At 44.6% G+C, this 24,381-nt stretch overlaps 1 protein-coding gene across 5 annotated transcripts in view; it reads right to left on the bottom strand.

Moving 5' to 3' along the window:
* RAVER1 (ribonucleoprotein, PTB binding 1) overlaps positions 1-24,381 on the bottom strand; it is a 2,969,353-nt gene that overhangs the window by 750,185 nt on the left and 2,194,787 nt on the right. For all 5 annotated transcript variants that reach the window (XM_044084574.1, XM_044084577.1, XM_044084578.1 and 2 more), the window contains one exon: positions 20,104-20,184. In XM_044084574.1, coding sequence (XP_043940509.1) covers positions 20,104-20,184 — 81 coding nt within the window. The remainder of the gene's footprint in view (positions 1-20,103; positions 20,185-24,381) is intronic.

Genomic DNA, 24,381 nt, shown 5'->3' with positions numbered 1-24,381 from the left:
AGTTATGTACAGCCCTGCTTGATTTGGGAGGTGAGGAATATTAAAGTGCATTTGTTGTTACCACTGACCCTAGAAACTACAGACTTATTTCCTTTACTAGTATTATCTATACAGTAATGGAGCATATTATAATGCAACTCAAATAATGATACTGTCAAACTGCAATCTCTCCACCTCTAACAATATGGCTTTGACAAGGATATGTTCTGTCTACTCAATACGGTGGGCTTCGTTGAGAGGGTGAATGAAGCACTGGCTAACATCAGATTATGCACACTGACTACCTTGATCTGGCCAAAGGTCAATGACACTATCTCACACACTGGTATCATAAATAAGCTTGCTTTGCTTAAATATCGACCCTCTGTGTAACCCACTGCAAAGTCACCTGGCTCACAGAATTTGTGAATGGCAGATACTGTCTACTGAACCAATGCAATGAGGGTTGTAGCATACTTTCTTTTAAAAGGCTTGTCACCAGTGGCATACCACAACGTTCTATGCTGGGTCTACACCTCTTTGTCTTACACTTCCATGATGTCCAGGCTGACAAGGTTTGCTGATGACTGCAAGCCTGGCACGATCAAAATGTCCAACAGAAGTCCATATATTGTAAGAAAGTCTAAACTATACTAATTCCTGTCAAGACAATGGGCTAATGGTCATCACAAAAAAGTACTGCTTGGGAAGTAAAAAAACCTTGCACCTTCTAAACTGAAAATAAACTCAAGTTGATTCCATTTATCAATGGCCTCAGCACATTCATAGACAAAAAAGCTCACATTTGTCCACCATGTAGGAAAAAGAAGTTATGTACTCACCATAATGTTCCATGTTGGTAGTCCATCTTACCCTTCATTTTTACATATGGGTTCGGAGCCGATCCTCGGCTATCTCACATTTTTATTTGGGATCTCCAAATGTCAACCTTATGTCTCATAAGTTATGCAAAACTTTCTTGAGAGGAGCCACTTTACTGAGACCACCATTAGAGGAACCTGTGACTTCTTGGGACTTAAATTTTGTGTTGTCCAAACCAACATCCCCTCCCTTTGAACAGTCTCATTCAGCTTCCTTAAAGTATTTGTCTTGGAAGACTGTGTTCTTAGTAGCTATTACATCAGCCAGATGTGCTTCTGAGCTACATGCCCGGTCTATTAAGCCACCTTATTTAGTCTTTCATAAAGACAGGGTTTCTTTACATACCAATCCTTCATTTGTTCCCAGAGTTTGTTCGTCTGCCACATTGAACCAGTCCATTGAGCTTCCAGTTTTCTTTCCCAATCATAGCAATGCAGCTGAATATTGCTTCCATCAGTTGGATGTTCAGACAGCTACATTTTTATTTGCAACGGACCAAAGAATTTCGGAAGTCAGACCAGTTGTTCGTTTCCTTTTCTGATTCCATATTGGGCTTACCAGTTTCTAAGGTGACACTGTCTAACTGGATTTCGAGTTGCATAGCTTTTATCTACAGTTCGGAGGGCAGATCTTTACCCCACAGGATCAAGGCTCACTCTACCAGGTCTCTGTCTACCTCTGCAGCCTTTCAAGCCAGGGTACCAATTGATCATATCTGTGCAGCAGCTACGTGGGCTACCCCTCGCACCTTCATTACTCATTATAAGTTGGATTTGGCTTCTAGGGGTAGAGCATCCTTTGGCTCCACGGTGCTCAGGAGTATCTTCCAATGAGCCACCCAAGAATAAGGTGCTAGGGACGCTGTCCCATATGTAAAAATGAAGGTGAGATTGGACTACCTAACATAAAAAAATTATGTACTCACCATAACGTTTCATGTTGGTAGTCCATCCCACCCTTCATTTTTACCAACCCGCCCTCCTGCCCCCATCCTGGAAGATCTGGAGGTAATACTGTACATTTCTTGGTTGGCAACCCTTTAGTATTGGTTTGTTGGTAAGGGATTGCTTTCTGTTTCTAGTGAGCAGCAAACAAGATCTGGGGATTGCACTGGTGCATCATGGGATACCTGCTTAGCCACAAGCCAACCAGAAGTCTTCGAGCTTGAAAATCGGTCAAGTCAGAGCAGAGGATCAGCTCCGAACCCATATGTAAAAATGAAGGTGAGACTAGACTAACATCAATAATTACAAACTCAATCTTTGTGTCTTTCGGCTTTTCCCGGTTAGGGGTCGCCACAGCGGAACTCCGGTTCGCTAATGATTGGCAGTAGATTTTTACGTACTGGCTTGCCGGGCCTAACGCACAACCTTCAACGAAGGAACGCCCATTCACGCATGTCACTACACAGAAGACGCTCTAACTGAGAATCGAACGGGCAATGTCTAACTGTGAGGCGACAACGCTACGACAGCACCACCACCGCAGTAGTAATTACAAACTCCCTCTACCTAGCATAAATAATTTCTGAAGAAGTATCCTCAAGATTCAAGGAAGTTCTAATCGATCTCTACTCTTCCATATTTACTCATAAAATAATATGATGTCCCCTTGGCATGTAACTGTCCAAATGTACTGCTCAAGTTGAAAAACCCCAATGATTGCTAACAATGAAAATGACATGCATGTCCCCTCTAAGTTACTCTTTAACAGAAAGCCCTTTCACATTTCTGTGCTTCTAACTTATGTGTGAAGATTTCTGCTTGGCCTTTATGGCAATGAAGGACCCTTATCCTGCTTGAACTATCACATATCCACAAAACTGGCAATCTCACCAAGACCCATTTCAGGGACCTAAATCTACACTGAAACATTAAGAAAACCAGCTGTCAGGATACATATTTCCCTCAAAAGGTCTTCTACTGATGGAACAAGCTCTTATGTTAGGGAAAACAAAGTACCTTCCTAATGCTCTTTAAAAGAAATCTACACAAGTGGCTGCTGATCCAAAAGTTTGTTCCTGCACAACCCCTTTGGCAACTATTCTAAGAAGATTAAAAAGCAGGACCTGCAGTGATCAGACTCTCAATGATCTACTGGACTACTCTTAATGATCTACTGGACTGATCTGACTAGTATGAACTTATGAACATACAGAAGCAAAGGAGAGAGAGCAAGCTTTTGAGTCTATGGAATCTACTGCATTGTTCACCGCAAATATCTCAATTAGCTAGCTGGTTGAGGAAATAAATTAAAAGTTATGTACTCGCTATAATCAGGCATCTGTGATGTCCATTTTCATTCTTCTTCAACAAATGGGCTCAGATCCTATCCTCAGATCAGACTTGGACACACACTTTAGACTTTGGATCCAGCTCTCGAGCTCCTCCCTCTACCCATAATTTGTTCATTCTCAATATCTCAGATAGAGTTTGTTGCCATAAAATCCTTATAAAATAGACAGAAAAGGGATAGTTGAAGAATAATACGTCTCAAACTCAGACCTATAAGTTCCAATAAACAATCCAACAGGTTCCTTCAGATGATTTGTGGATGGGAGGGATTTGAGGAAGAATGAAAATGGACAACACAGATGCCACGTTATGGTAATTACCTAACTTTTAAATCTGATGTTGTCCTTTTCATTCTTCCTCAACAAATTGGACAGAGTCCCAAGCTATGTTGATCTTGGATGGATATTCCAAAGTACCGCTAAGCCAAAGGCAGCTCTACTTTGGGATATTAGATCCAATTTGTAATGAGTAACAAAGGTATGCACATTGAACCATGTGGCTGCTGCACAAATATCATCAATGGAGGTTCTTGACCAAAAAGAAGGTGAAGCAGCCATGGATCTAGATGAGAGGGATTTAGGTGGTCTAGGTAGAGAAATGCCTTTTGAGAGCACAGCCAAGAAATGCAATCTGTGATCCAATTGGAGAAACTTTAATAACTGGATAACTTGGTCTTTTTAGTGAGAAGGAAACAAACAGCTGATCTTTTTATTTGCTTTGTCCTGTGTAGATAAAAACAAATTGTCTGTGCACATCTAGGAGGTGTAGCAAGTATTCTCTTTCATTTGAAAAATTTGGAAAGCACGGCTAAATGAAATTATTGGTTAATGTTTGATTCAGAAGCTACTTAGATAAAAAAGAAGGATTTGTTCATAAAGTAGCCTTATGTCTATTGAATATAATGTATGGAATTCTTTGATGAAACAAAGCCTGGAGTTCAAAAATCCTTCTTGCAGAAGTAAAAGCAACTAAGAAGACCGCCTGTCGTGAAAGGAATTTAGGTAATTTTTTTTGTTGAAGGTTCAAAGGGCTCATGAATAAGGCCTTGTAGCACAACAGTTAGATCCCAGGGAGGTGAAGGATCGTTCATTGGTGGTCTAAGGAGAAAAATGCCTTTTAGAAATGCTTTACATAATATGGAAGAAGCCAAAAAATAATTTCTGACTCCTGTATGAAAATATGAAATGGCTGCAATTGCTGTTTAAACATAGAAAAGCTAGCCACTTGTTTAAAAAGAACAGCTAGAAATTCAAGGGCAGCAGAAACCAGAGCAGGAAAAAGGGTCAACATAATTTTTCAATGCCCAAAGGGAGACTTTTTTCCACTTGCTCTTGTAAACCATCTTGGTGGAATCTTTTCACAAGGATAATGTAATCGTACATACTGGTGAAGAAACCCTGGGCTGTCTGACAATGCTGTCAGTTTGAGGGCCTGGATATTGGGATGATTCATCCCTGAGGAGTGTGAAAGAAGAGCTGGAATTGGGTCCAGTATCCATGGAGGATAATGAAGATAAGACCATAGGAAGGGGAACCACACCTGTCGAGGCCAGTAGGGAGCAATGAGGATGACTAAGTTCTTCAATTGGATTGCTTTCAGTAGAAATCTGTGAATCAAGGGAAGTGGAGGATATGCATAAAGGAGACCAGATGGCCAAATGTGGACTACAGCATCTATTGATGACTTCTCCTGGGGGGGGGGATCAGGGCAAAATACCTGCTGCACTTGTTGTTGGGGGGGGGGGGGCAAAGTTGTAGCAAGGTTGGCCCCAACAACAGAAAATCTATTCCACCACAGACTGAGTGACCATTAGTGAGGCATTGGAATGGACCTGCTTAATTTGTTCGCTTACATGTTGGTTTTCCCTGGAATGTGCAATGCAACTAGTAAGTGGTTTGAGGAGATCACCCACTGCCACATTCTCATGGCCTCTCTGCAAAGAGGGTAAGATTGGGTTCCCCCTTGTTTACTGATGTACCAGACAACAGACATGTTTGTCAGTCTAAATTGCAAAAGTCCCTAGCAGGAGAGCACCTTAGAATGCCTGAAATACTAATAGGACTGGTCTCATCTCCAGCACATTGATATGCAAATTAGTTTCTTGGGGGCACCATATGCCTTGGACCATCCTTCACAAAAAATGCACCCCAGAGACATCCATAGTCACTGTGGCTATTGGAGGGTGGTAAAACAAAGGGTCAGCCTACATAAATGTCCAACTGGATCCACCACTGGATGTGATGTTTGCAAATCAGAGTAAGATTAACTGGAAAAGATAGGAGTTGTTGAAGAACAGACCTCTAAACAGCTAGAGTCCACTGAAGAACATGCATATAGTATGGTCTTAAGGGAAGTAATAGTATAGCTGTTTGCTCTACAGCCCACTGCTTGAAAAACGAATCTCGTTGTAGGAGACAGGTGGGAAAGAATTTGATGAACCTGAAATCTGAGCATGTTTATGCCATGAGATGGTAATGATGCAATTTTTGTTGTTGTGTTCAGGCATGCACCAATACACTCCAAGCTATGTACTGGTGTCAACTTCGATCTGGCATAACTTATTGTTTTCTCCAGTGATTGCCAAATCTCGAGCAACTAGTCCCTGGACTGCTGAAGGTGATGCATGGAGGGGGGGGGGGGTGAGGAGACAGATGTCCAGATATGAAAACACTTGGAATCTATAGAGTATCAAGTGAGCACCCACTACTGCCATACATTTGGTAAACACCCTGGGGGCTGTCATGAGTCCAAAGGGCAGGGCTCTGAATGTCTAATGACCGGCTCCCAGGCAAAAGCTTAGATATCTTCCGGGGTGCTGAGTGTCTGTCTAGTTTGATGTGATATAGTATGCATCCTGAAAATCTATAGAGCACATCCAATTATCCTCGTGAAAATATTGCAGAATAGACTGAATCATGACCATTCAGAACATTAACTTTTTTTTTTACGTACTGATTCAGTTTGCTGAGATCCAAAACTGGTCCCAGATCCTGTCTTTTTGGGCAATAAAAGTTCCGAATCCTGCTTGGTCTGGCGGGACCTCTTGGATGATCCTCTTATCTAGCAGCTTTTGAATTTCTTGTGCTGCTGCTTTCCTCTGACTGGGTGAACATCAGAAAGCTTCTTCCTTTTGCAAACAGGAAGTTGGAAAAATGGAATGGAATGGAATAACCTCTGGATATTATTATTAGCACCCATGAATGCCCTGTTAAATTTGATCAGGCATCTGGATGCAAAGACAACTGTCCCCCAACCACCTCCAGATACTGAAAGGCAGCACTCCAGGAGCACTGGAAGGATCTGTCCAGAAAGGAATCAAAGAAACCCTGACTTTGTGGGCATCATCTGCCTCTAGGGCGACGGGCAACACCTACCATTGGAACTGCCTTCTTTGCCTCTAAAGGAGTTGTCCCCACGTGAATCTTGGAAAGGTCTTTGAAATTTGCAGAACCCCATCTTTTTACTGCCTCTGACCGCTAGAAAAGTTTCATTGAGGGGTAAAAAACTTGACTCCCACAGAACAGAGAGTCTTCCTTTCTTATTTTTTTGCAGAAAAGCATCTCTTTAACCTGCAGACCAAATAAGGATGAGTCATCAAAGGGGGCATTAATGAAAGATGTCTTAAAAGGCTCCGCAAAGTCACATAGTTACATCCAGGCATGTCTCCTTATGGTAGACTGAACTAGCAGTCTGTGAAGTGCCTTCAGCTATGTGAGAGATCAACATCATGGAAGCATTGGAAAGTGACAAGAGTGACCAGCTGAGAGGATGTTTTCTTGAAATCCTCTTCGGACATGGACTCCAAGAGAATTTGATAGTTCCTTAGTCATATCTCTCTGCAGTCTTATGAAATATGTCAGGTAATTAAGAGACCTCACAAGGTGAAGATAGCTGAGGCAAAGACTTGCTTTCCAAATCAGTCCAGTGCCCTAGACTCCCTGTTTGGCAAGTGGACAGAAGAGCTCTGTTTTGCTAGCTCTATTTTAGTGGCTGCTGCCGCCACCGCCACAATATCTACTGGACGCCTTTGCTACAGTGTGATAGTATGCATCCTGAAAATCTATAGAGCACATCCAATAATCCTCGGGTCTGTCCTTGGGAGGTGCTAAGAATCTGTCTTTTTGGAATGGGGTCGACAGTATCTGGCTCCTAGCATGCTCAGTGGGAAAATAAATCAATGACCTCACCTGCTTTGGGGGGGGGGGGGGTTACACAAGAAGTCGACTGGCCAGAACCAAAAGCTTCCAAAAATATTGATTCCTCTGTTGAAGGATTTTCAAAAGACCAATCAACTTTCTGTCTCAGGATCTCTAATACATCCTTAAAGGAGATGATATGTGGTGGTGATCTGGGTGACCCTTCTCGTTCATCAAAATCGGTATCTTCCATGAGATTCCAGCGGGGAATCTATGTGCTTCCTCTTGCAGGTTCCCTTCCAATGGATCGCCTCTGGGGAAAATTCACAGGAGATATATGAAGAGAGGGGGAGTTCCTCTATAGGAACTGCTTGGAAGCTAGCTGGCACTGGCTCGCCTTTTAGAATGACTGACTCAGCGCTTGGAACCGAAGAGGGAATAGGGACTGGATTGAGGGAGGAGAAACCAGTTCTCTAGAAAGAGAAAAAGCCCATTCCATGACCTCGAAGGTAGGCAGACAAGGAGAAACCGTGGCCAAGAGCATCACAGCCAAGACTTCCAGAGCAGGTACATTACAACTCTTACCAGATCCATGCCTTGAGAATGGAACTGGACCTGAACTATCCAGCACCAAGGCTCTGAGGTGCAGAGATGGATCTGATAACACTGGAGTCGATTCCAGACTCACTGAATTGATGCCAACATTTAGGCTGTGGGACCCATTCCAATCTAAAGTCATCAGAGCAGAACTAGTCAAGGATGCTGTCTGATTCAAAGATGAAATTTTCTTCGGATCCAACTCCAGACCTGTCAGGGATTGTCGGATTCTGGGGCTCAGAAACTGTGGGACGGATCAGAGGAGACAGATTCATGTGACAAATGGATGGAAGACTTACAGATCCAATAGGGGACAGAGCCGGTATGACCCCCATCTGAAACTGAGCTTTGAGAAAAGTTTGCATCATCCTATTCACTTCTGCTTATGATAAACTTCTGGAGGATGTGGTGGGCTGTGGCCTGGAATGTTTTTTAGGAAAAAATATTAATGAACGTATGAAAAAAAAAGTACAGTTGTGTACACTTACCATAAATGTAGATGTTAGAGTGTATTCACTGTTGCAGTCATCACTTTTGGGTTATCTGCTTGCAGTAGCCCTCAGTCGGCTTGGTTAACAAAGTCTTGGGTCCTGCGTCAGTTGCTGTCCCTTCTTCCATGACGTCAGGGGTTTAAAACATGCAGCCGACACCATTACATCAGTTTTTCTTGCCCCAGATGTTAGGTGCCCCCTTAAAGGGAAGCAATTAAAACTATAAATATACAAGGTTATACCTCCAACAAAAAAGCAAATACACCAAAAAGCTTTTGAAGACAGTAAAGAAAAGTAGATGTATATTCAAAAAAGGAAAAAGAAGGGGGATGGAGGGAGGGTAACCAGGACTGCAACAGTGAATACACTCGAACATCTGCATTTATTTAAGTGTACACAACTGTACTATGTTCTTCGTGTTTCACTGTTGCAGTCATCACTTTTGGGTAGATTCCCAAAGCTAAGGATGGGAGGAGGAATTTAAATAGAATTAGGACCAGTTAAAAGATCCTGCATGACTGCAGTGGCAAAACAAGCTCTGGATTTAGAGAAAATTGGCAGATGGTAATGCTTAAAGTATGTACAGAACTCCAAGGAGCAGCTTCTAGGATGTCCCTGGTAGGGAAGCCTCTGAGTAAGACTGTAGATGTAGATGCAGATGCAGCCCTAGTAGAGTGGGGTCTGATCCCCTTTGGGGAAGGTTTTCCATGGTGTCTGTAGCAAAAAAGAATGCAATGGCCTATCCATTTGGAAATGGTTTGCTTTGAAACAGCCTTCCCCCTCTGCCTCTGCAGCAAATGCCACCAGCAGTTGATCAGATTTCCTGTGAGGTTTAGTTCTGTCCAAGTAGAATCTAAGTTGTCTGTGCACGTCTAAGGAGTGCAGAATCCGTTCCCCTCTTTGTTCTGTGGATTAGGAAAGAAGGTTGGCAAATGTATGGACTGATTAAGGGCCACACTGGATACAACCTTTGGCACGAATGAGGGACTGGTCCTGAGGGACACCCTGTCCGCATGAAAGATGATGAAAGGCTCCACTGCCATGAGGGCCTGTAATTCAGATACCCTTCTTGCTGAAGTGATTGCTAAAAGGAAAGCTGTTTTCCAAGAAAGGAATTTTAAGTCCGCAGTGGCAGCTGGCTCGAAAGGAGAAAGGGTGAGCTTTTCCAATACAAAGTTGAGGTCCCATGCTGGAGTTGGAGCTCTCCTGGGTGGTCGTAGATTTTTGGCCCCTCTGAGGAACTGCTTAAGCTGTGTATGAGAGAAGAGGGGTGGTTCTGTGTTATAATGAGCTGAGATGGCTAAGGCGTGCATTTTGATGGAGGAGAAGGACAGGCCCTTATGAAGCATCTCAATTAAGTATTGTAAGATCTGAGGTAAATTGGCTACTGTTGTGCTCATCCCTTGAGACTGGTTTCAGGCACAGAATCTTTTCCATTTTTCAGCACAAGACTTTCTGGTACTAGGCCTCCTTGCCTCTAAAATTATATCCATCACTGGTTTACTCATGGATGGTAAAGGAGAAATTATCTAATTAGCCAGGCTGCTAGATTCAGTGTTTGAAGTTGAGGATGCAGAATTTGGTTCTCCTGCTGAGACAATAAAGTAGGAGTCTGAGGCATGTGCCATGGGACCCAAAGTGACATACTGTGCAAGAGGGGGTACCAGTGTTGGCGTGGCCAGTCTGGTGCAATCAAAATTGTCCTTGGTTTGTCTTATTTGATCTTTAGTAGCACTTTGGAGAGCAGAGGCAGAGGAGGAAAGGCATAAACTGATAGATTTTTCCAGCTGACGGACAGAGCATTCACTTTCCAAGCTTGTTTGCGGGGAGTCCTTGTGCAAAATTTGTCCAACTGATAGTTTTGGAGGTCTATATCTAGGCTCCCCCATTTGCTTGTCAACATGTTGAAAATCCTTGGTTCCATTTTCCACTCGTGTAGGTCCATCAGGTTTCTGCTTAGCTCGTCTGCCAGTGCATTTTGTTTTCCTGGCAGGAATTGAGCTTGTAAATATACCTGATAACTCAGGGCTGTGTTCCACAATGTCATGGCTAGTCTGCAGAGGGGGGGGTAAGAATGTGTACCCCCCTGCTTATGTACCATGTAACAGTGGTGTTGTGTTGTCCTTCTTTATCATTAATTGTCCTAGAAGAATGTGGTCCTTGAAGGCTGTCAGAGCATTCTGTACAGCTAACATTTCTTTTTGATTGATTTGCAGGTGCATTTGACTTGGGTTCCATTTGCCCTGAGTGCACTTCCCTGACAGGTGGGCCCCCATGCACAGTCTGATGCGTCTGTTGTTAATGTTTGGGCGGCAGGGGGTAGTGTGAATGGTAGTCCCTTGTTTTGGTGGCAGGCCTCTGCCCACCAAAGGAACTCTAGGCGTAGGCAAGGTAGGATAGGAATCCATGCCTTTAGATCCTGTGAATGTTGACACCATAGGCTTTTGAGATACCATTGCAGTTTCCTCATATGCAGCCTTGCATATGGAATTAGAAGAATGGAGGCGGCCATGAACCCCAAGGCTTGCAGTATTTGCCTTGCAGATAACTGGGTTTTTGTGGCCACTTGTTTGAAGTAGGTTGTCAAATGAATCTGTTTCTCTGGCGTGAGGAAAGCCAGCTGGGAAGTTGTATTCAAGCTTGCTCCCAGGAATATAATTTATTGGCAGGGTACCAGTTGTGATTTCTTTGCGTTTATGGTGTACCCCAGACAAGTCAGTACCCTTTGAACAAAGGCCAGATGATTCAAAAGTATGTCCTGGCTTTCTGCCTGAATTAGACAATCATCCAGATATGGGTATATTTGACCATTTCATTGCCTGCAAAATGTAATGACTGGAGCTAGGCACTCTGTGAATACCCTGGGCGCAGTAGACAAGCCAAAGGGCAGTGTAGAGAACTGATAGTGCATATAGCCTGCTTTGAAGCACTGGTATTTTCTGCAAGACTCCTTGATAGGGATGTGCAGGTATGCTTCTTTTAAGTCTAGTGTTGCCAACCATGCATCTTTGCCTAGCATAGAAAGCAGCTGGTGAAGAGTCAGCATCTTGAATTTTGGAATCACCAGAAAAGTATTTAGAGTAGGAAGGTACAGGATAAGCCACCATGTACTGCCTTTTCTGGGTACCAGAAAAAGTCTCAAATAGAACCCTTGTCCCTTTTCCTCCTCTGGTACCAACTGAATAGCCCCCATGCTTAAGTGAGAGAGAGTGTACTTGATTTTGGGTTTCTGCCCACTGACTTGGGGGTAAATCTGGCCACCCGCTTGGTGTTGGCAAGGTGTGGAAGTGAAATCTGTATCCTTGGGACACTATATTTAAAACCCATTTGTCCTGGGTAATGAGTTCCCAATTTTTGGCCTGCAGACCAATCTTTCCGCCTAAAGGAGCATTCAGTTGGGAAGTGCTTGGAAGTCTTGGAAACAAGTCATTGAGACTGTTTTCCATAGCGGGGAATCTTACTACTCCCTGATTCGGGTGCGGAAACTCACCACTGCTTAGTGTTGTGTGTCCCCTGGGACTGAAACCTGGGGTTTCTGCTACATCTGGGTTTGGCTTGAGAAGACCTTGAAGAAGCTGGAAAGGGCCAATTCTTAGAGGGCCAAGTGCCTACTAAATCTAGGAGGCTGAACTTGTAAGAAATCTTTAACAGTTTGCATAGATTTAGCTTTATCTTCCATCTTTTTCAGAACTTCCTCAGCCTTGTTGCCAAACAGGTGGTCCTGATTTAAGGGAGCATCCAACAATTTAGCTTTAACATGATCAGGTAAAGATTGCTCCTTAAGCCAAGCATGCCTTCTGAGCACAGAACCAGTAACAGCAGCCCTGCGAGAGGCCTCTAAAGAATCAAATCCACATTGCAAAGTATATTTTCCAACCTGCTCAGCAGAATGCATTAAATCCTGTAATTCTTTATTTTCCACACAGTCAGGAATCAACATCATTTTCTGTTTAAGCAATCCAATAACATGTTGTTGATACTTTAACATATGAAACTGGCAGTTTAAAACCCTAATGGCCAAGGTCGCAGAAGTGTAAACCTTCTTACCCCATCTATCCAGTGCCCTGGAGTCTTTATCAGAAGGTAGAATTTTTAGCAGTAGAAGCCTTAATGCCCTTGGGTCCCTGTGAAATAGTCCCTGGATCCGCAATAGGATTTTTAAAAAGGAACTTGTATGAATCAGGAACCCTGTAATATCTGTCAGGTTTTCTGGAAGCAGGAGGCAAGGAATCAGGGGCCAAACTAAATTTCTAAAAAGCATCATCAACAATGTCTAGTACTGGAGGAATAGCTAAAGGCCTATGCTGAGGCAGGAGTAAGAAATTCCTAAGCCTCTTTTTTGAATCAGAAAAATCCTGGCTTTCCCAGTGGAAATGCTCCCTTAGAGTATGTAAGGAAAAATCCTCTGGAGGGGAAGCAGAGGGGATAGAGTCCTCTAGATCAGAATCCTCATAAGTAGATAACAGCAAATCCATATAATCAGAAAAATCAGAATCCTGGTCAGAAGATTCATAAACAACTTCAGTTCTAGGTCTCTTAGAAGGGGAGGCTGGCTTCCCCTGATAAGAGTTATAAGATCTTCCACCATTCTTATTTGTGTTTTAGGCACAGAGGCCTGAGCATGCGGCCAGGGCATCATTTTTTTAGGCATGGTTCGAGATTTAGGCCTAAAAGAAGAAGGAGGTGTTGGTTTAATATGCAAGTCTGTAGGCCTGAATACACCCTCAGACGTCAGTGCCTGCACAGCAGCTCCGGACCCATCCAAGGTAGAGACATCCGCAGGTTCCATAGCTGAAGAATCTCGTGGTATACCAGACTCCGAATGGGTCTCAGTAGAGGCCTGCGAATCAGAAGTAGCAGGTATCAGGGGCTGCGAAAGAGCCTCACTGAGTACCGGCGAATTGGCGACTGGCTTAGTAGAAGCGTCGTCGGCAGCTTTGGACCTCGGCGGCCTGTCTGTCTTTATCCTTGCGATTTTTCTGAATCTCGGTAGTCAGATGGCTAACCAATTACATTTCTGGATAATTAAACTGAGAACCGAAATATTTTGAGGCGAAAATATACAGACGATGGATAGTGCACTGATTAAATAAAGCACAAAACCGACAGCACGGTACATTGTGGTCAGGGCCTAAGCAAGGAATACAGTACGAATGAAAATCTTTATGAGGTATTTGCTTTCCACAAGTAATGCAATTATTAACTTTTACTGATATCGGAAAGGAGCAAGAAAAATTTCCCCAACGGGATACTTAGCTTTAGTTGAAGACTTCGATCCTGAAACTCGGAAACGAAAATTTCAGGAGTCGGACGACCGGCACTTGTGAACTGCTTCTGATTCGGGCACCGCTCGGCAAGAAAGATGGATGTAATGGCGTTGGATGCATATTTTATACCCCTGACGACCTGACGTCATGGAAGAAGGGACAGCAAGCGACGCAGGAACCAAGACTTTACAATCAGGCCGACTGAGGGCTAATGCAAGCAGATAACCCAAAAGTGATGACTGCAACAGTGAAACACAAAGAACATCACTAAAGTAATCTCTCAAGAGAAGGGCACTGCATTTGAGCATGATGGTGGCAAAAGTACAGTTTTGTACCTACCATAAATGTAGATGTTCGAGTGCATACCCTGCTGCAGTCATCACACTTGGGTTATCCTGTCGTCAGTCGGCCTGAATTCCAAAGTCTTGGCCCGGAATCGGTTCCTGTCGCTTCTTCCCTGACGTCAGTGCGCCAGGGGTATACAAGAGGCATCTGACGCCATTTTCTTCAGTTTTTCTTGCCCCAGATGTCAGGTGCCCCCCCAAAAGATGGTCAGTAGATAGTACCAATAATAAAAGCTTAGCACAAACAAAACATCCCTCCAGCTATAAGCAAATACACCACAAAGGTTGTATCAAATTTTAAGGTATTGAAAGGTTTTAGTTAGGTCAGAGGGGATGGAGGGAGGGTAACCCGAACTGCAGCAGGGTATACACTTGAACATCTACATTTATGGTAGGTACAAAAATGTACTATGTTCATCGTGTTATCCTGCTGCAGTCATCACACTTGGGTAGAATCCCAAAGCTAAGGATGGCAGGTGGAGTCAAACAGGGTTAGAGGAGGCTAGAAGGCCCTGCAAAACTGCAGTGGCGAAGCCAGCTGTAGTCTTAGAGTAAAGTGGTAAGTGATCGTGTTTGGTGAAGGTGTGTACTGAACTCCAAGTTGCAGATTCTAGAATATCCTTGGTTGACACCCCCCTGAGGAAGGCTGTAGATGTAGCTGCTATCCTGGTGGAGTGGGGCCTTATGCTAGCAGGAACTGGTTTTCCATGATGGGTGTAGCAGAAACGTATGCAATGTCCTATCCATTTGGAAATGGTCTGTTTTGAGACAGCCTTTCCTTGTGATGCTGTAGCATAGGATACAAAAAGTTGGTCAGATTTTCTGAAAGCCTTAGTTTTATCCAAGTAGTAACGTAGTTGCCTGTGAATGTCCAAGGAATGCAGGAGTCTTTCTCCTTTGTTCTGTGGATTTGGAAAGAAGGTGGGTAAGTGGATGGTTTGATTTAGAGCCACAGTAGATACCACCTTTGGCATAAAGGAGGGGTTAATTCGTAGAGAGACTCTGTCTTGATGAAAAATGAGGAAAGGCTCTACTGCCATGAGTGCCTGTAGCTCTGAGACTCTTCTGGCTGAAGTAATTGCTAGCAGCAGGGCAGTCTTCCATGATATAAACTTTAAGTCAGCTGAGAAAGCTGGCTCAAAAAGGTGGCAGCGTAAGTTTTTCCAGAACAAAATTTAGGTCCCAAGTTGGTGTTGGCGCTCTCCTGGGAGGCCTAATGTTTTTTGCCCCTCTGAGATACTTCCTTAGAAGTGGATGTGAAAACAAGGGAGGATCCGTGCTGTAGTGAGCTGAAATAGCTGAGGCATGGATTTTAATAGATGAAAAATAAAGTCCTTTGTGCAACATCTCAGTTAAATATTGTAGAATCTGAGGCATGTCCGGCTGAAGGGTATTTTGGCCTTTAGCTTGGTTCCAGGCGCAAAATCTTTTCCATTTGCCTGAGTAGGCTTTCCTGGTGCTGGGCCTCCTGGCCTCCAGAATGACATCCATAACAGCTTGTGAAAGAGGGGCTGGCTGGTTGCTTAGGTGATGTGCCATGCAGCCAAATTTAAGGTTTTGAGCTGGCTGTGTAGAATCTGACTGCCTTGCTGTGTAAGTAGATGAGGAATTTGTGGTAGAATCCATGGTGGGCCCTGGGCCATGTTCCTTAGTAGTGGGTACCAGTGCTGGCTTCGCCAGTCCGGGGCAATGAGTATCATTCGAGGTCTTCTCCATCCTGACTTTCAGCATCACCTTTGTGAGAAGGGGCAATGGAGGAAAGGCATATACTGTCAGCATTTTTCAACTGAATGAGAGTGCGTCCACTTTCCAAGCTTGATGGTGAAATGTCCTTGTGCAAAATTTTGAAAGCTGATGGTTTTGGGGGTTGGCAAACAGGTCTATGTCTGGGCGGCCCCATTTTTGAGTTATCATTGCAAATACTTGTGGATCCAGTTTCCACTCGTGGGGATCCATGATGTTTCTGCTTAGGTCGTCTGCCAATGTGTTCTTTTTTCCTGGCAGGAATTGAGCTTGTAATTGAACTTGGTAAGCCAGTGCTCTGTTACACAAGGTCATTGCTTGCCTGCATAGAGGGTAGGAGTGTGTACCACCTTGTTTATGTACCACATTACTGTGGTGTTGTCTGTAAGCTGTCCTGGATGTAAGAGGTCTCTGAAGGCTGTCAGAGCATTCTGTACAGCTAGCATTTCTTTTTGATTGATGTGCAGATTCCTTTGATCTGCAGTCCATATGCCTTGAATGCACCGTCCTGCCATGTGTGCCCCCCAGGCATAGTCCGATGCATCTGTTGTCATAGTTTGCCTGGCTGGGGGTAAGGTGAAAGGCTGACCCTTGTTGAGGTGACATGCCTGTGACCACCACAGAAACTCCTGTTGAAGGCAGGGAATGAGAGGTATCATTGTTTCCAAGCTGTGGCTGTGTTGAGTCCATACGCTTTTCAGGTACCATTGTAATTTCCTCATATGCAGTTTTGCAAATGGTATTAGTAGTATACAAGATGCCATGAAGCCCAAGGCCTGCAGAATTTTTCTTGCAGGGAGTTGGGTCTTTGTTGCCATTATTTTGAAGTATTGAGTTAGTTGTAGTTGTTTATCTGGAGTCAGATAAGCCATTTGGGCCGTTGTATTAAAGCTGGCACCCAGGAATGTCATATTTTGTGAGGGCACTAGTTTTGATTTCTTTTCATTTACTGTGTACCCTGGGCAACTTAGAAGGTGTTTTACAAAAGTCAGATGTTGTAAGAGAATGTCCTTGCTTTCTGCTTGGATGAGGCAGTCGTCCAGGTATGGGTATATTTGAATTCCTCTTTGTCTGCAGTATGCAATTACTGGTGCCAGGCATTTTGTGAAGACCCTGGGTGCAGTAGATAAGCCAAAGGGCAGTGCAGAGAATTGGTAATGGGTTGAACCTGCAATAAAACGGAGGTATCTTCTGCAATTTTGTCTGATAGGGACATGCAGGTATGCCTCCTTCAGGTCCAGTGTTACTAGCCAAGCTTTCTTGCCCAACATGGGAAGAAGCTGTTGTAGTGTTAGCATCTTGAATTTGGGTACTTGCAAGAAGGTGTTTAGAATTGAAAGGTCCAGAATGGGTCTCCAAGCATTGTCCTTTCTGGGGACTAGAAAGAGCCTTGAGCAAAATCCTTGGCCTTGTTCCTGTGTAGGTACCAGATGAATGGCTCTCATGTCCATGAGAGCTGTAATTTGTTTTTGTGCCTCTGCCCATTGCTTTTGTGGCAAGTTTGGCATTCATTTTATCCTTGGCAAGGTGTGGAAATGGAATCTGTATCCTTGTGAGATAATGGCAAGGACCCATTTATCCTTTGTGGCGATGCGCCAGTTGTCTATAAAAAATGCTAATTTTCCTCGCAAGGGAGCTGCCAAGAGATTTTTGCTTGGCAGCTTGAGGTTGAAGTCATTGTGTTTGTCTTCTAGTAGTTTGGGACCTGTCTTCTCCTCCCTTCTGTGTTGCAGTGCCCCATTGTCGAGGTTTGTAAGGGATTTGTGCTTGTCCTCTGCCCCTTGGGCGTCTGTATTTACCCCTCTGTGGTCTGTCAGAAGCTGGAAAGGACCAATTTTTTTGCTGGCCTATTTCTGCTGAAGCGTGGGGGTTGTACCTGTAGGAAATCTTTGACCGTCTGCATAGATTTTGCCTTATCCTCCATTTTCTTTAAAACCTCTTCTGCTTTAACCCCAAATAAGACATCCTGCTGTAAGGGTGCATCTAGTAACTTTGCTTTAACATGATCAGGCAGAGTTTGTTCCTTTAACCAAGCATGCCTACATATAACAGACCCAGTAATAGCTGCTCTACAGGAAGCTTCCAATGAATCAAATCCACATTGTAAAGTATGTTTGCCCACCTGTTCAGCTGCATGCAACAGATCCTGCATTTCTTTGAATTTAGACTGTTGAGGGTGCGTGCTCATCTTTTGTTTTATTTGAGACATTAGGAATTGCTGGTATTTCAGCATATGAAATTGACAATTTAGTGCTCTCATAGCTAGAGTAGCTGAGGTGTAAACCTTCTTCCCCCACCTGTTTAGTGCTCTGGAGTCCCTTTCAGAGGGTACAGGATTTTTAGCTACAGGAGCCTTAACCCCTTTGGGACCCTGGGAGATAGTCTCTGGGTCAGCAACAGGGCTTTTGTAAAGGAATTTGTGTGAGTTAGGCATTCTATAATATCTATCTGGTTTGGCTGGAGCAGGAGGCAGAGAATCTGGATTTAGACTAGATTCTAAGTAAACATCATCCACAATGTCTAAAACTGGAGGGATAGCAAGTGGTCTGTGCTGGGGGAGTATAAGAAACTCTCAGAGCCTTTTCTTTGAGTCAGAGTAGTCCTGACCTTCCCAGTGGAAATGGTCCCTCATGGTATGTAAGGTTTCCCCAAAGGAATAATCTTCAGGGGGAGAAGCTGAGGGATTGGAATCTTCAGCATCGGAATCTTCATAAGGGGGAAAAGGAGTAATCCTGTTCCTCAGAGGAGCCTGAGAAAGACACGTGATCAGAGGAGGCATAATCCTCCTCTTGTCTAGGCCTTTTGTCTGGGGGGGCCCTGATTATATAAATCAAATCTTCAGCCATTTTAAGCATCTGTTTCTTAGGCATGGGGCTTTGAACTGGAGACTGATGTGCAGTCTTTTTTGGTTTTAGAGGAGTCTTAAGCTTAGCATAAGGTTTTATGGTGAGAGTAGTCGGGGTCTGAAGACACCTTCTGAAACCGAAGGTGTTTCCGCAGCACCGGCTTCTCCTTCTGCAATGTCGTCGGTAGGGCCTAAAGAAAATGGCTGCATCGGCCTAGAACTCTCTGCTTGAGAATCCAAAGTGGTCTGGTGTTCCAATTCTGCGGTCGTCAGGGGCTGCGTAGGTGCCTCACTGAAAACCGGAGAACCGGCGACCAGCCCAGCCGAGGCCTCGGAGTCTAGCTTGGATCTAGGCTGCCTGTCTTTATCTTTGCATTTTTTATGCACGCCGGTAGTCGGTTGCTCCGACGGCATAGTGTAAATTAAATTTCCTACCGAAGTAGTGTCGTGCGAAATCAAAGCATTGCTTTATAGTTCGCTTATTGAACCTAGCACAAAACCGACAACCAGTGACGTCGTGGTCTAGGCCTAGGCAAGGTATACAATAAGAATGAAAGTCCTTATGAGGTATTTGCTTCCCACAAGAAATGCAATTGTTAACTTTTTCTGACATCGGACTGAGGCAAGAAAAGGTTCCCCAACGGGGTACTTAGCTTTGAAGACTTCGGACTGAAATTCGATTTGAAAATCTCAGGTGTCGGCCGACCGGCACTTGCGAACTGCTTCTGCTTCGGGCACGCGGCAAGAAAGACTGAAGAAAATGGCGTTGGATGCCTCTTGTATACCCCTGGCGCACTGACGTCAGGGAAGAAGCGACAGCAACCGATGCTGGACCAAGACTTTGGAATTCAGGCCGACTGCGGGACCGCGTGACAACAGGGTAACACAATGAACATCAAGATCTGAGATACTGAGGCTGGACAAGGGCATCATGGGTAGAGGGAGGAGCTCAACAGTTGGATCCAAAGTCTGGAGTATGCAGCTGAGTTGGATCGGATCTGACCCCATTTGTTGAGGAAGAATGAAAAGGACAACATCAGTTCCTTATGTTCTCAAGGACAAAAATAGCTATCTGACAAGTCTGCAACTTAAAGCAGGGTGCCCAATGAAAATTTAACTTAGGATTAATGCTAAATGTTTCTATGGTGCTTCAATCTTTAGTCCTAGGTTTCATTCTCTTAGTCTCCATTTGCCTGCTGTGTGACTGAGGAAATAATTTAACCAGACTGTGTTCCCTGGGTCACCACTGAAAGCAGGGAAAGGAAGTTCTACCTACTGAGTTTACAAGGTTAACCATTACAAAAAGGACAGGATACAAAGCCAGGACACTGTCACCTGTAAAATACAACACATATGTACATACATGCATATTTACATACTTGCACATACACACCTACCTACCTAAGAGCTACACCAAATTCTCCCTCTTCTGAAGATCCACTATCACAAGGTTCAACAAGCAATTACACAAATATATGTACTGCATCACTTGGTCTGTTCTGTAAAGACAGACAAAGATTCTTACCTTCATCTGAGTGGCACCGTAATTTCTCATTTCTAGGTCATCCTGTTCTTTTGATCGATAATAAAATGATGATGGATCATCCTATAAAAAAAGGAAAAATGTGTGAGAGAAAAATTTAAACTTCTAAGGTGTCATTTTTCCTAGTCTTGCGGCAAAAACAATCAATGCTTTACAATCTTGTCCTCACAACTAAATGATCACATGATTAGCATAAGCTAAGCACATTAAATACCAGGACCTAAAAGGCATTTCACAAGCAATAAAGATGCTAAGCACCGAATACCAATCTGCAAAACTATAGTTCTGCTGCTAATACCAGGGTCAAAGACTGAAGTCAAGCTCAAATTAATGTAATACAAAAAAAAAAAAATAAATAAATAAATAAAATAAAACAAGAAGTTATGTACTCGCCATAACGTTCGATGTGTGCAGTCCATCTCACCTCACATTCTTACCCGTGGGTTCGGAGCCAAATATCGGCTCCAACTCGGCCAACTTTTCTAGCTCGAAGTCTCTCATTGGCTGGGCTAAGCAGGTATCCCATGGTGCACTGATCCATGTCCACAGATCTAGTTTGCTGCACAAGTCATTCATACCTCATGCATACACAACATCAGAGAAAAAGAATAAGCTCAAGCAAAGGGAGTTCTGTAAATAACAACCTAACCTCCAGATCCTCCAGAAAGGGGGAAAGGTGGGAGGGTAACTAAGAATGTGAGGTGAGATGGACTACATACATCGAACGTTATGGTGAATACATAACTTCTTGATGTTATGTAGTCCTACCTCGCCTACATTCTTACCCATGGGACAGCGCCCCTAGCACCTACATCCTGGGTGGCTCATAGGAAAATACTCCTGAGTACTGTGGAGCCAAAGGACGACCTGCCCATGGACACCACGTCCAATTTGTAAAGAGAAACAAATGTGTGAGGGGAAGCCCAAGTAGCCGCAGCACATATATCATCCATCGACAACCTGGCTTGATAAACTGTGGATGTAGAAACAGCCCGAGTGGAATGAGCCTTTACCGGAAATGGCAGATCTTTTCCTCCCGCATGGTAAATGAAACAGATGCAACTAGATATCCATCTGGAAATAGTGAGCTTAGAGACCGGGGAACCAATTTTGTTTATCGAAAAGGAGACAAATAATTGGTCAGACTTTCGGACATCTTTTGTTCGGTGCAGCTAGAAGTGTAACTGTCTGTGTACATCCAGCTGATGGAATTTAAATTCTGCCTTGTCAGAAAAATGAGGAAAGAATACCGGCAGCTCAACAGATTGGTTAAGATTAGACACAGAAGACACTTTAGGAAGAAAGGAAGGGTTCGGTCTAAGAGAAACTATGTCCTTGTGGAAGATTAAGTAAGGAGGTTTGACATAAAGGGCCTGAATCTCTGAGACTCGCCTTGCTGAAGTGATTGCTATTAAGAAGGCTGTCTTCCAGGTCAAGAATTTCAACTCACAGGTAGCTGCAGGCTCGAAAGATGGTGAAGTGAGGGCTTGTAGAACAAAATTGAGATCCCAGGGTATGTTAGGTTCGGAGACCGGAGGACAGAGTAACAGAGTACCCTTCAGGAAAGCCTTGCAGAGTCTATGAACCATGAGACTAGGTTCATTAGCTACATGGAAATTAGATATCGCTGCCAATTGAACTTTGAGAGTAGCTGATGCGGAACCCTGATGGAAAAGCATAGACAAAAACTCCAAGACTGAGGAAATTGGAGCTGTGTAGGGATCAATCCCTTGGGTATGTGCCCAAACAGAAAACCTCTTCCATTTACTAGAATAAATCCTCCTAGTAGATGGTTTATGAGAGGAGGATAAAATGTGAACCACTGCTGATGAAAAATTATGAAGTCTAACTAATGATGGAAGTGGAGCAGCCAGGCTGTCAACCGGGGGGTCATCAGAGAGAGGTGGAACTGTCCCATGTGTGTCAGTAAATCTGGCTGAGGGTCCAGAATCCATGGAGTGTCCACAATGTATGGTTGAAGAAAGGGGAACCAGACTTGACGAGTCCAGTGTGGAGCAATCAGAATCATTCTGCTTCCAAAGGATTGCGCTTTCTGAATCACCTTTGATAGCAAGGGAAATGGAGGGAAAGCATAAAGCAGACCGGAAGGCCAATCGTGAACTAGAGCATCCCTGGGTGACTCCCCCCTGTGGGGGGATCAGCGTGAAGTAGCTGCTGCATTTGGCATTGAGGGGGCTGGCAAAGAGGTCGCAGCAAGGCTGACCCCATCTGCTGAAAATTCGTTCTGCCACTAGACGATTCAGGGACCACTCGTACGGCATCAGAATGGCTCTGCTTAACCTGTCCGCAATAACGTTAGACTTCCCCAGAATGTGAGTTGCCACTAGAAACCTTTGGGAAGTAATTGCCCACTGCCACACTTGCATGGCCTCTCTGCACAGGGGGTAAGACCTGGTTCCACCTTGCTTGTTTAGATACCACACTATGGACATGTTTTCCGAGTGTATTGCAATCGTCCCTAAAGGTAGAAAGCTCTGAAGTGCCTGCAACGCAAATAGCACTGCTCTCATCTCTAGGACGTTGATGTGCAGATGTATCTTGTGATCTTGCCACGTGCCTTGGACTGTTCTGCCGAGATAATGCCCCCCCACCCCATCTGGGAGGCGTCCGTGGTCACTGTGGCAACCGGGATGGGTGGAATGAAGGGTCTTCTCCCGTCCAAATTGTTGGTGCGAAGCCACCAACTGAGATCTTGTTTGCACCTGTCTGTGAGAAAAATGGGGTGAGAAAGAGGCAATTTTTGGAGAGACCATTGGACAAAGAGGAGCCACTGAAGGAGCCTCATATGCAATCTCGTTAGAGGAACCAACATAACCATTGCTGCCATGGTCCCCAGGAGTTGGAGAACCCATCTTGCCTTTGCTTTCCTCAGGGGCATCAGGATGTGTATCTGCTGTTGTAAGGCTCTGATCCTCTCCTGCGGTAAAAATGCTCGCATTTGAATGGTGTCTAACTCTGCGCCTATAAAGGTGACACGCTGCAAGGGCAACAAGGCAGATTTTTCCCAATTTAGTGCTATGCCCAGCTGTTGACATAAGTTGATGGTAGCATCCCTGGTTTGGACTAGTGCCTGGTGGGGGCGGTGAGGAGCCAGTCGTCCAGATATGGGAACACTTGGAATCCCTGACGCCTCAAGTGAGCAGTCACCACTGCCATACACTTGGTGAACACCCTGGGGCCTGTAGTGAGACCAAAGGGCAGGGCTCGAAACTGGAAATGACTGGCTCCCAGCCGGAAGCGTAGATGACTCCTGGATGCCCTGTCCATTTTGATATGGTAGTAAGCATCCTTGAGGTCGATGGAGCACATCCATATCTCCTCTCCCAGCAGTGGGAGGATAGATTGGAGAGTGACCATACAGAATTTGTGCTTCTGTACGTAGTTGTTCAGCTGGCTGAGATCTAATATGGGTCTCAGGTCCCCTGTTCTTTTCGGCACCAAAAAGAATCTTGAGTAAGTCCCTAATCCGATTTGGTCTGAGGGGACACATTGGATGGCTCCTTTTTCTAGCAGCTTTGAAACCTCTGAGGCTGCTTGATCCCTTTGACTGGGTGGAACGCCTGGGATTTTTCTGATTGGAGGGGGGTCTGAGGTGAACGGAATGAGATAACCTCCAGAAATTATTTGTAATACTCATCGGTCCTGGGTGATGTTTTCCCAGGCTTCCGAATATAACGAAAGTCAACCCCCGACTGGCTCTGGATAAGGACAGCCAGGCACTCTCTCAGGAATGGGAGTAGGGGGAGGCACGAAAGGAATCACGGTCTCCCGAATTGTGGGGGCCTCCTCTGCCTCTAGTGCGGCATGTCCCTGAATAACCTCCCCCTCCTCTGCCTCTGGAGGGGGACTCGCCCTGTGCGGCCGGAAAAAACCTCTGTGATTACTTGAACCACATCTTCCCGCCTCGCTGGGCCTTGGGATAAGGCCTAGAAGGAAGGGAAAAACAGACCCCTACAGCAGACAGGGTCTTTCCCTCTTGCTCGCACCTGGTGAGGGTGTCTTTCACTTTGGTTCCGAACAAAGAAGAACCATCGAAGGGGGCGTCTGTGAAGGAAGACTTGAAGACCTCCGCAAAGTGACACAGGCGCAGCCAGGCTTGCCTTCTAAGGGCGACTCCTGAGCTTGCTGCCCTACTCGTTCCCTCAGCTGCATACGAGATGAGCCGCATGAAGGAGTTGACAATGGAATTAAGGGTAGACACCTGGGCGCTAACCGTCTAAGCCACCGCCTCAGGTACGT

The sequence above is a fragment of the Protopterus annectens genome, chromosome 9.part0 (assembly GCF_019279795.1).
Source record: "Protopterus annectens isolate FY-2018-M chromosome 9.part0, PAN1.0, whole genome shotgun sequence".
NCBI classification, from domain to species: Eukaryota; Metazoa; Chordata; order Ceratodontiformes; family Protopteridae; genus Protopterus; species Protopterus annectens.
Note: the sequence above shows the minus strand (reverse complement) of the source record. Positions and strands in the feature narration are given on the sequence as shown.